Source organism: Balaenoptera borealis (genome assembly GCF_965194805.1).
Source record: "Balaenoptera borealis genome assembly, chromosome: 3".
Lineage (NCBI taxonomy): Eukaryota > Metazoa > Chordata > Mammalia > Artiodactyla > Balaenopteridae > Balaenoptera > Balaenoptera borealis.
Window position 1 is genome coordinate 34,300,104 of NC_138866.1, and position 13,005 is coordinate 34,313,108.

At 37.8% G+C, this 13,005-nt stretch overlaps 1 protein-coding gene across 2 annotated transcripts in view; it reads right to left on the reverse strand.

The window, feature by feature from the left end:
* Nucleotides 1-964: 964 nt before the first annotated feature.
* Nucleotides 965-13,005, reverse strand: part of GARIN2 (golgi associated RAB2 interactor family member 2) — a 33,809-nt gene continuing 21,768 nt past the window's right edge. Inside the window, exon 6 of one of the 2 annotated variants that reach the window (XM_082386631.1) lies at nucleotides 965-8,363. In XM_082386631.1, the coding sequence (XP_082242757.1) occupies nucleotides 8,341-8,363 (23 nt within the window). In that variant the 3' untranslated portion in view covers nucleotides 965-8,340. Of the gene's footprint in view, nucleotides 8,364-10,500; nucleotides 11,561-13,005 lie in introns of those variants that run through there. The other variant, XM_082386632.1, reaches the window with a different exon arrangement.

Below are 13,005 nucleotides of genomic sequence, written 5' to 3' on the forward strand. Positions count from 1 at the left end.
CTGTATTTTGGTCCAAGAACCACAGGACCTAATTAAGTTCTCATACAGTTTTTTCACACTGATTCCCTACGAATTTAAGTTGCTAAATCTCTTTCAGTTTCCTCTGAGGGGAAAATACATATATTCCATACTTACATATATGTACATGTACATGTTTTCTGAAACTTAAAATACAGTAACTGTAGTGCTGGTATAGTACTTTCGTATTTTAAAGGTTATAAAAGAATTTCCCTTTCCTGATTCTTATATGAGAAAAATTAGAATAATTAGAGTTCATTCTTACGGTTTTAAATGACATAGTTCAAGTATTAGCAAGTATCATAATGAGTGCTGGGTTGTATCTAACGAAATGTCCACTGTTCTATTATCTGTCATACAAAAGAAAACCTTCAAAAATTACTAACAATTGCTTTTTAGATTTCCATTAAAAATAAAATAATTTTAGAAATTTGGCATTTTTAAGATGGTGTTTGTTGTGAATTTTTTTTTTCTTTTTCTACATTGTACAGCTTTAGCATAAAACTTTCCTTAATGTGGTGGAACCTACTGTGTATGTCAACTCACGAGACATAGGCAGTGGTCATTAAAGAGATGTATATGAAAGAGAATTGAGGGACTTCCCTGGTGGCGCAGGGGTTAAGAATCCGCCTGCCAGTACAGGGGACACGGGTTCAAGCCCTGGTTTGGGAAGATCCCACATGCCGCGGAGCAACTAAGCCCGTGCACCACAACTACCGAGCCTGCGCTCTAGAGCCTGTGAACTACAACTGCTGAGTCCATGTGCCACAACTACTGAAGCCCATGTGCCTAGAGCCCGTGCTCCGCAACAAGAGAAGCCACCGCAGTGAGAAGCCTGCGCACCACAATGAAGAGTGCTTCAAGCCCCGCTTGCCGCAACTAGAGAAAGCCCGCGCGCAGCAACAAAGACCCAATGCAGCCAAAGATAAATAAATTTATTAAAAAAAAAAAAAAAGAGAGAGAGAATTGACTCCAAAATGGCTTTCCTGAAATAGTAATTAGGTCTTCTTTATTTTTTAGTGAACAAAAGAGCTTATTAGACTCTGTTTCGTTGCTGTGCACGGGCTTTCTCTAATTGCGGTGAGTGGGGGCTACTCTTCATTGCGGTGCACGGGCTTCTCATTGTGGTGGCTTCTCTTGTTGCAGAGCACGGGCTCTAGGCCCATGGGCTTCAGTAGTTGTGGCACGTGGGCTCAGTAGTTGTGGCTCGCAGGCTCTAGAGCACAGGCTCAGTAGTGTAGCACACGGGCTTTGTTGCTCCGAGGCATGTGGGATCTTCCTGTACCAGGGCTCGAACACATGTCTCCTGCATTGACAGGCGGATTCTTAACACTGCGCCACCAGGGAAGTCCCCAGACTCTAACCACTTCTCACCAACCCCACTGCTACCACCCTACTCCAAGACATCATCATCTTTTGCCTAGATTACTGTGATATGCTCTTCCCACCCATATTTTCTCTTCTCGATACTACAGCCACAGTGAACCTGCTAAAATAAAAGTGAGATCAAGTCACTGCTCTGCTTAGTTGCCTATAGCCTGGCATGATCTCCCTGACCTCAACTCTTACTACACTCTTCCTTCTCGTTTCATACCAGCCACACTGGCATCTTTGCTGCTCCTCCATATTCCAACAGCTTCTGCCTCAGAGCCTTTGCATTTGCTATTTCTTATGCCTGAAACATACAATCTCCATATGCTTATTCTCCCTCACTTCCTTTAGGTCTCATTTCAAACGTTATCTTATCAGTGAGACCTGTCTTATTCTAGATAAAATCTAGAACATCTCTCATGCCCCATCTCCCAGCACTCCTTATCCCTTCTCCCCAACTTTATTTTTCATTGTATTTATTCGCCATCTGACATATTGCATATTTGTTATCTGTCTCCCCAAACTAGAATGTAATGGCAAAGACTTTGTCTATTTTACTCACCGCTACTTATTTTTAGATTCCCCAGTATCTAAAATAGTTCTTAACATAGTTAGGAGATAGTTCTAACTAGTACTCAATAAATATTTGATGAGTGAATGAATGATTGAAATAGACCTGAGTATGTGGAATAAGGATGATGATGAAAGGGTCAAAGAAAAACTTCAGCTTTGTCAAATGTTTGGCCTATGACTAGCCTTAGAAATAATTTCTGCCTAAAGATGATTGTTTTTGCTCTTAGGTAGTACTCTGTGTTGAGGGAGGGAGACAGTATAACAAATAAAAAAAGGAAGAGAAAACTATTTGTTCTTCACCACCTCCTTCCTGTGCTTCATGGGTCATTCCATTTGCTATAATAAATCCTCATCTATCTGATAAAGCTGAGAATTAGAAAGCAAAAATCTCCTTCAAAAGTAGTAATAGATATAACTAATTCGTTGCACTTAGCTTTTACTTCTGAACTTGCACAAGTCTCTGACAAGCTTAGATATCTTGTTTCTAACATCCGACAGATTATAAGGGCTTATTATGTGTGTGACCCTTTAATGGACGTGTCAGTTCAGAGCGTACATACCCCTGCCATGAGACAGGGTAGGGGAAGTCTTAACCTGAGGAAGGGAGTTTCTGATGGAAATTACAGGTCACATAGAGGAGATAGTTCTAACCAGGAATTTGCAAAAACTCAGTGGAAACATATATCTGGGACTTTACAAACTTCTTTCTCATGGACAAGTCCTAACTTTGATATGTGATAGACTCCAGGAGAAACAGAATATGCATTTGCCCTCAACAAGTTTTAAAAAATGTGTTGGGTTGAATGAGAGATCTGGAGTACCACAGTGGACACTTTAGGGCCACTGAGAAAAAAAAAAGGTATCTTTTTTTCCCTTTTTCCAGAGTATTTTTTAGAAGAATTTTTCAAACCATATTTGAGAATATAAACAGTTTTAAATCAAGTAAAAGTAAATAGTGTGAAGCTGGTGCCAGGGCCTGACTAACCAAGTACTTAGACTGAAAGCTTTCAGGCCTCATAGCACCTGGATAACACCTGAATCAAATGCTAGAGGGTGGAGTAGCAAACAGGAGTACCCCAAGCGTTGTGATCTCGGTTCAAGGCACAGAAGAGCTGAGAATAGTTTGGCAACAAGAATAAAAATGCACTGACTTTTTTTCTTTGAAGTCTAGAATAGGAAATGAATATACCTAGGATCATGGTTAAATGTATGAACTAACTGTTGGAGTTTTTTTTTTCTAACTTGAAAAATATATAATTTGTAAACATCTATTACATAAACCACATGTTTAAAGGCTCTTGAAAGTATGCAGAAACTCTGAGAGTTTCCTGTTTCTTCTCATCTGCTAACCTAGAAGTCAAAGACATTATTCAAAATCACAGTTTAACAATTATTCCTTGAAAACTATCTTTTAGCACAATTATGTTTAGCAGTGAAAAGAGCTGACCCCTTGTAAAGCATTAGAAGATTAATAGTTACCTTTGCTTTATGCTGTTATTTTTTCTCTTACATTTGAATTATTAGCTTTAATGAGAAAATTGAGCTCTTTCAAAGGGTGTCCAAAACATGTTAACATATTTCACAAAACATCTAGAAGTTCTCGTATAAAATATACCCAGAAAGACAAGCTCTTCTAATAGAAAAATTAAGGCTGAGATTTTGTGATGCAAAATTACATGCAAATATAATCTGTTTCTGAGGGTTAGGAGACTGGGAGCTTAGTTCAGCTGGGAGCTTAGTTCAGCTGGGTGGCTCTGGCTCAAGTTCTCTCCTAAGGTTACAGTTAAGATGTCAGCTGGGCCTGCAGTCATCTGAAGGCATGACTAGGACTGGAGGAAGTGCTTCCAGGAATTTTCTTCACATAGCTGTTAGCTAGGGGCCTTAGTTTCTTGCCATGTGGACCTTTCCTTAGGATATGACAGCTGACTTCTCCCAGAATAAGCAGTCCAAGGGAGAAACAACCAAGATGGAAACTGCAGGGCCTTTTTATGACCTAGCCTCCAAAACCACACTCCATCACTGCCACTTTATCCTCTTGAAGCAAGCCTCTAAATCCAGCCCACACCCAAGGCAAAGGCAACAGATTCCAACTCTTGAAGGGAGGAGTACCAAGCATCTGTGGACATATTTTTAAAACCACCAGGTAATCTAACATTTTATAAGTACTTTAGGCATCAATAAATTACATGTGAACATATTTAGGGCTGAGGAATATTTTATCTGTGAGCTTTGAGCTTTTTACTCTCCTCTGAGCAATGACCACGAGGATCAGGTAGATAAAATCAAATAATGTTCAAAGCATTATCACAGTCTATTGTCTGTGTCCACATTCCCTCTAACAATAGCTGTGTTACTTGCCTCTCTCCCAAACCCACCCAGGACCTACTCCAGTTCTTGCAGAAGATCCTTATTTCCTTTCTTATGAGCATAGGAAATGTCATACTCCCACAGCAGGGCTGCTTTCCACACATAGCAAAACACTTTTGATACGGCACTTTGTCAAAAGGTGTGAACAGTTCAAATAAATTCATACTCTAAAATTCTATAAAGTTGCCCTTGTTTTCACACAGACTTAGCTCTAGTGAACTTTGATAGATTCCTGTGGCATGAGTCTCCCTTTCAGAAGTCATGCCGCTTTTCCCCTAGTAAGAAGGCTTTATTTACGTGTTCAGTGAGCCACAGAGACTTTCTGCCCTGCAAAATCTAGATCTGCTTGATATATTTAAAGATACAAGGATCTCTCAAATAACAGACAAGTTATGATGGTGAGGTTTTTATATCAGTTCCAAAACCAAAACACCTTATTTGATCTATAATATTGCTCCTACAGAACTTCACCAATGCATCAGAAAATGTGTTCCAAGTTAAAACTTATTACTGTGGGAATTGATTGCTTCCTGTAGTACTCACGCTAGTTCTCTAGCCAGAAAATCCGGGACACCCCTACTTTGTCCTGGTCCCATGCAGTGGTGCCAGTAGCAGGGAAGGTAAGAGCTGTCTCTGTGGCTCGGAGTCCTGTAGCAGTAGCAGTGACAGAGGACAAATCTGCACTTCTGATGTCTCAGCCTGTTTATATCTAAAGGCTCTTCTAACAAGTATTATACATTCAAGGACTGACTTTATGTCTAAATCATGGAGATCATCTGCTTCCTAGAAAGGTAACACTGCACTCACTTGCATCAGCCATGTATTAATAATTAGCTTATTGGTCTTTAGTTGAATTTTCCTTAAATATTGACATTAACAGACCTTTGACAGTTGACAGCCAGTTATGCTCAAGATTAATATCTGGTATTTATAGGTAACACTTATTTATCCATCCACAGGGAATATCACCCTCATTTTATTGAAAGATTTCCAAAGTATAGTTTAAAATATTTTTGTTTTAAAGTAGAATGAATCATGAACATATTTTTCCTTATAATAGGCATTGTCTTAAGAATTGTGTTCTAAGGCTATGCTGATCATATTGGATAGCACAGATATTGAGCTTTTCATAATCACAGAAATTCTACTGGACAGTGCTGTACTAAGGAATCAATGTGCTATCCCATGAGCTATTTTTACAGCAGGACAATATGGAAAATAATATAAAGGAGTACTGGTGCGAAATTCTAAAAGCTTAGGTAAATGTTATAAACCTGTCTTACGTGTTATATAACAAAAAATAATGAATATTGCAGAAAGTTGAAACAACCCAATTATGGAATATTTATGAATTTTCTTTGACCAAAAACCTATTTTTAAGAAAAAAATTCAGTACATTATTAAGAGCAAGCAAGTTGTGTGTGTGTGTGTGTGTGTGTGTGTGTGTGTGTGTGTGTGTGTGTATGTTTAAACCTAATAAAAATTTGCAACTTCAGGCTGAACTTCCTTGAGTTTCTTTTTTTCTATAAAAATATGGTACTACCTTAAAAAAATCGTTTTATTGAGGTATAATTTATATTCAATAAAATGCACCCACTTTAAAGTGTTAAGTTAGATAAATGCATACACCAGTGTACTACCACCCCAGTCAAGATATAGAACTTTCCTTCACCTCAAAGAGTGTCCTTTACCACCTTGCAGTCAATACCTTCCAGCCCACCCTGATCCCATGCAACCACTGATCTAATTTGTCTTTAAAAATTGGTTTTACCTTCTCAATGTTCATATAAATGGAATCATATAGTATGTATTCTTTTTGTATCTGACTTCATTGTTGTTGTTGCATCTCTTTTCGTTGCTGTCATTTAGTATCACTGTATGAATACACAGTACCACAGTTTGTTGAACTGTTTCTCTGTTGGCGGGTATTTGGGTTGTTTTCAGATTTTGGTTATTATGAACAAAACTCCTATGGGAGTTTGTATATAAGTCTTGTTTTGAACATATGTCTTGTTGTGAACATGTTTTTATTTTTCTTGAGTAAATACCTGGAGTAGGATTGTTTGGTCATATGATACGAATGTCTTGGGACTTCCCTGGTGGTCCAGTGGTTAAGAATCTGCCTTCCAATGCGAGGGACACGGGTTCGATCCCTGGTTGGGGAACTAAGATCTCACATGCCGCGGGGCAACTAAGCATGTGTGCTGTAACTAAAGAGAAGCCTGTGTGCTGTGACGAAGAGCCCACGTGCCACAACTGAGACCCAACTAAGCCAAAAATAAATAAATTTAAGCAAAAAAGAATATCTTAACTTTGTAAGACATTTCCTGTTTTCCAAAGTGGTTGTACAGGGGCCATGATGTATGAAAGATCTAGTTGTTCCACATAGTCACCTGCAGTTGGTGTGGTCTGGTACTGCCTTTTGAAGGACTCTGTTACTAGGTAATAGTACTCAGTCTTAGTTGTGACTTCCCTGCAGAATCAATTTGCTCCAGATAATCACTCTCAAGGAAGCATTTCCTGTAATGAGACAGCCATCTACAAATTAGAAACTGTTAGTTTATATATATTCATAACTTAAAAATGACCCCGATAGTAATCTTATCTTGGTTGCCCCCTATTTTATTTCTGATTGTAGAAGTGGGAAAGAAATCCCTTTCATCTTTGGAACAGCAAGGAAAAAACAAGGAAGAATCCCCTGGGCTGTGGGCCAAGGGGGATGAGTAGAGGATTTTCCTCTACAGCAACATTAATAGAAATCTAATGTGAGCCACATACGTAATTTTGTGACATACTATTTAGTAGTAAAAAGAAACAGATGAAATTAATTTATAAATTTTTAACCCAATACAGCTAAAATATTATAATTTAAACACACAATCAATATAATAATTATTGAGATATTTTACATTCTTTTTTTCATACTAAGACTTAAAAATTTGATGTGTACGTTACACTTTATCACAGTACAGATGCTAAATTTTCAACAGTTGAAGTGAAAAAATGTAGCCTTACCAAAACAATATTTATGTTTAATAAAGAAAACTTCTACACTGCTTAAGTTTTTTTACATTTAAATTTAATTAAAATTAAAAGAAATTTAAAATTCACTTTCTCAGTTGCACTAGTCACATTTCAAGTGCTCAGTAGAGCTATACATATGAGTTGCTACCATATTGGACCACGTAGTTCTAGACAGCTGTCTGTGGGACAGGAAGAGGAAGATGGAGGTGAGACATATTTGTTATTGCAACTCAGGTCACTGTAGAAATACTGTAGAAGTACTATTTGTGTGAAATTCGAAAAAAAAATATATTTTTTAGCTGTATGATTTTGAATAGATAACTTAATCTCTCTAAGCTTCACTATCACCATCTGTCTGTAAAACAGGACAGTAATCATACCCCTCAGATCAAAGTGAAGATTGAGAATGCATGCAAAGCACATTGTAGAATGACTGGCAGCTTTTTGAAAATGAGTAAGTGGTAGCTTTTAAAAATCCAAATGATTCTTTGGATGGAGGCTGTCTGTACTTTCTTTTTTATTTTTAAAAGCATCGAGAGTTTAAAAAAACCTGTTTGAAAATGGCATTCATTGATTCCCTAAGTATTGCCTCTTAGGCCAGCTGCTCACTGGAACACAAAGACGGAAAGAACATGGTCCCACCTTCAAGGACCCCAGAGTGCCCAGTGTTAGAAACAACACAGTGGTGGGCTAATGTCCAAATGAGAAAAAGTAAAACCAAAGAGGATAACATATTTATCCAACAACCCTAAAGAAAAGAAGCTCTGCAGATAAAAGTGAGTTTATGAATTGAAAATCTTACAGTTTGTATAGTTCTATACTTACTTTAAAATCAGTATCCACAATTACAATAATTAAGATTTAAGAAATTAGATTGACATGGATTAAATGCTTAATGATCAGTAGTAGCCTTTATTTCTGCCACATGGAAGACGCTGCTTTGTTTTCCCTTCCTTCAATTGTTATTTCCTGAGCTGTGCTTGTTTTTTAGTTTAGTAGTTTGTATTTATCTGGCAAAGAAAAAAAGATGGAGTCAGTTCAATTAATTCAAAAGTCTGAAATACAGAATCTTTTAAAGTTATTACTGTTAAGTATAAAACTTAAAATAACTAAACATGAGTAAAATAAGTGATTGAAATAAATAAAATTACATTTATAATACAATACAGCATTTCTTCTAACAATAAATATCCTTCGGACAGGTAAGATCTCATTTTTTAAATCTAGAAGTTGATGCAATATTAAAGGAACTTCTTAAAATTTTTGTTTTTAAAAGTTATTTCTGTATAACTGATTCACTTTGTTATAAAGCAGAAACTAACACATCATTGTAAAGCAATTATATTCTAATAAAGATGTTAAAAAAAAGTTATTTCTACCATGTAATAATCTAAAAAATCAAAAAGTCAAGATTAAAATTATGGGCTTTTATTCTTTAAGACTTATAGATATTGTCATTGAATTATTTGCAAGTTCTTGATCTGTGCTAAACTGAGTCCTGAAATAAGTCATATATATGTGAGATTTACATACACATAATTTATGCTCATTGTAAATAAGGGGCCAAGTAACTTTCACATTATGTCAGTTGTAATAATGCGAAGTCTTTATTAGTAGCAAACTTTTTTCACCATATAAAAAAATCATCTACCTTTTCCCATATATTAGCGATTCACAATTTAAATATTTGGGAGCCACTTTTTAAATTTCTGAAGTCAAGATTTAAATATGTTATGTATATCTCATTTTTGCCCTTCTTTGCATTTGCAGATCTCTCTTAATGAGACCACAATATTTGAAATTTCATGTTATAGAATATATCAATCAAAGGATGAAATCACTGTAGAATATTGGGTTAGCTTTTTAAAGGAACTTCTCTCTCTAAATGCTATAATATATTGAGAAATAGCTGGGCTTGGGACTCACCCTAGGTGGGTGTAGGAATCAGCATATCACCTTGAGTGCCATCCCTTCACTGTCCACCACCATAGAACACTGTTAAGAGCATACTTAATAGTGTATGCTCTTAATACACTATTAAGAAAAGAAGTGACAAAAGAACAGCACAGACTAAGGAGAGTATGTGAAGGCCAGGGGATTATGGTGTGTGAACATTTGTTATTTTTTGGCCACATTGTTTTTCTCTGGTGCATTACCTCTGGCCCATGGTGTGCATCTGGGTGGGGCCCTGTTAATAAACTCAGTGCTCAAATGCTAAACTGACTTTGGTGGCACAGTGACAGAAAGGCGGAAAAGAGGGTGGGCACCTCAATTCCATCATCAGAGCCCTGATAAGATGGGCATGTGCTTCCTGCTGAAGCCACCCCTGTTTCACTAAACTTCCCTTCAATTGTGTGAATTCAGCCTTAAACGCATGTGTGTGCATATGCACACACACACACACACACATGCACAGTCTCTCTCTCTCTCACACACACACACAGCATTAGCTATACTGGGAGAGGCAACTGAGAGAAGTTTCATTCATAAGTAACTCACTGTAAAGCTAGTGTCTCAAAGAAATTCAGAATACTGTATGCCACCACATACAGCTGTGCAATTTATTCATTGCGCAGAGACTACAATGTGAATGGGACCCCCAACCTGTGCAGTGTACAATCTGCACAATTGTACATGGCAGCCCTGCAGGGACTCTGTGAATATTTGTATAATTTCGGTATGAAAGTAAGAGGCTTTGGCTGTGTTGGTTAATCTGAGAAAGCAGGTTGGGAAAGAGTATGATAAGGGAGCAAAGAGGAAGGTAGCGATGAGAATGAAAGGAATCACTGTAAAAGCAGTAGCAAGTAATTCCCTGCCAGTGCCTCACCTGAAGTGCCTTCTTGCCCTGTGCTGATGTTACATTTTGACCCCTGGTGGATTCTAGAGCAGAAACCACAACAATATCTCAATATTCCATTCCACCTCTATTGTTACTACAGTAGAAGTAATAAGATTCAATGTTAAAAGATTCAGTTTATTGACAGCTTTTTGTGGAAAAGTCATGTCTGTCATTTATATCTATAGACTTATAATTGTAAAAATTACCTTTAGGTTGTCTTACTTGTTTTTTCCATTGGCCTTTTCTTGTTTTACTTTCCTTTCCTCACATGTATTCCCCTGAGAAAGGGAGGACAGATGAGGCACAAGATTGAGGAAATTAGAAGAGGATTTGACAGGAGAAGAGAGAGCCAGAAAATAGTGGGGCAAAGTGGAAGAGAGATCACTAGAGAGACAGAGGAAGTGAGGAGGAAAGAAAAAAGCCAAAAACAGGAGAGAAAAAGTCACAGAAGGAGAGAGAACTTAAATTTGAGTCTTAAATTCAAATGATGTTCCAACCTCCTCATCAAAAATGTCTTTATCCTTTCCGATGGAGCCCATTGTTAAATTTCACAGTTTCCCCCACTCTTTCTCTTTTTAGCCCTGGTTTCATAAACAGAGAATGAACCTGGCTGCTTAGGATTCCAAGGGTTTGATTTTCGGTAGTTAAGAGGAAAGTGGAAAAGAAAGATGGGTGGGGGAGGGGAGGACACTCCCAGTATTTCTTAAATGATTTCCCTCTTATTTCTTGAATCTCTATCCTTTGTCTCATTTCTTTCCATCTTGGAAAAATACCACGGGATCATAGATAAGCCTATTGTTTGGGCTCACTGTAAAGAAATCAGCAAAGTTAAGGAGAATAAAGCTTAGAAAGGTAAGAAATTCAAAGTCAATAAAGGAGAAAGATGGACCCAGATCCAGAGAAGATGGGTTTAGCCTGGGCCCTGCCTTGTAGCCTTTTCATAAAAACAGTACATTTGCAGTGCCACTTTACCCAAAACCTTACTCAAAAAGGGGAAAAAGTGTCATTCTTTCAAACTGCTGAGAGGTTGGAGAGATGAATTGGAGACCATGGTCCCCAACTAGCCCTGCCCAGGAGTTGTGTGAATGTGAATCTGATGGGGTTAATAGAAACAGTGATTTGTTTTACTGCCGTGGGAGCAGTTATTATTCTGGCTCTTGCCTAGAATAGAAATCAGATTTACAAACTCACTTTCCGTCTACATTCAGTCTAAATTCAATGGGACAAGGGATTAAAATTCTACTAATCTTTGCTTTTCTTGGGGTGAAGAGTGTTGAGTGTGAAAGGGGAAAAAAGAAGTGATTCAGAGGAGTGTGATAAGGGGGAAAGAAATGCTAATCAGAGGGAAAATTGAAAAACTGTACAATCCTAAGTAAGGAAAAGTGAGAGGATATAGGAAAGGAAAGCAGGAAGAATGAGAAAGTACATGAAAGAAAACAAACAGGGAAAATAATTAATACTTCATGAAAACTGCATGCCAAATGTGTATATTGTACCATCTTCATGATTTAACAAGCTCAAGAGTGGAATTTTGCTGCACGTTTGCTGTATCTTTCCTCAGCTCCTGATTTCCAGAGCCCCATTTCAAGCTGCCTGGTAAATTTACATAGATGGGCCACCAGGACCACAAATAGGAGCTAAGAAAATCATAGCAGCAGAAAGGGCCTTGAGACAGCCAGTCATGCCCTCCTCATTCCCCCACCCATATGCACACACATTTGATAGCTGAGGAAACTGAGGCCCAGAGAGATTAAATGATGTGTTCATGAAACAGAGGAAGTTCAGTTAGAACTCAAACCTAGGGCTTTTGATTCTAAGTTCAGTGTTTCATAGCTGATTTCTTCACCTTTTCCTTCCAGATTTTCTTCCTTTTCCCAGTTTGCTTCATGGACTCACTACCTCCTAGTCATGTTGCCTCCCAAACTCTGTCCTCCTCAGTCCTTTTTTTCTCGTGTCCACACAGGTAGTCAGTCATTAAAGCTTGTTGACTGTGTGTTCATGTCCTTGTTCTCATCTCATTGCTTCTTGCCTGGCCAAGACTTCGGTACCCTTCACCTAGACTACTATAATGACATTCTGCCTCTAGCCTCTTCCAGCTTCTCTTAGAGACTGCAGTCAGAGTATTCATCCTAAAATGTAATACTAATTTTGTCATTTCCTTGGCTTTCAGTGACTCCTCCTTACCTACCAAGTAGTACTTTCCAAACTCCTTAGTGTGGATTAAAACCCCCATGAACTGGCTCCTGCCTTGCTTTCCAGCTGCCTCTCTCACTACTCCTAAATTAAACATGCCCAGCACTGTCTCATCCCTTTGATTTTGCCCACACTGTTCCTTATATCCAGGATATTCTTGTTTCCCCTTTCCTAACTCAAAGACTGCCTCCTTCATAGAATCTTTTATGATTTTCTCTCTTGAGCTAAAACTAAGTTCTCCACTTTTCTCATATAGGGCCTATAACATTCCTATTTATGTTATTTGTGCACATGTCTTGAGGCCAGGCAATAGGTCCTGTTATTTATTTTTAATCTCTCCCAGAGCCTGTCACAGTGCCTCATATATAATAGATAGGCAATGAACGCTTGTTCAGTTGAACAAAATTGAGTTTGTGCCAGAAGACAGGTAAAAGAATCAGTCATATATAAGATGAAAATTAAAGTATCAATGTCCTACATTAATTTCAAATTTCCATGGCTAAAATAAGGAGTGCTTCAGAATGTATGAAGAATGTACTAATTATATGCTCCTGTACTAATTATGTATTAGTGGTAAGGCTGTTGCTAGATTTATCCTTGTCTTTAGAAAATAAGAGGAA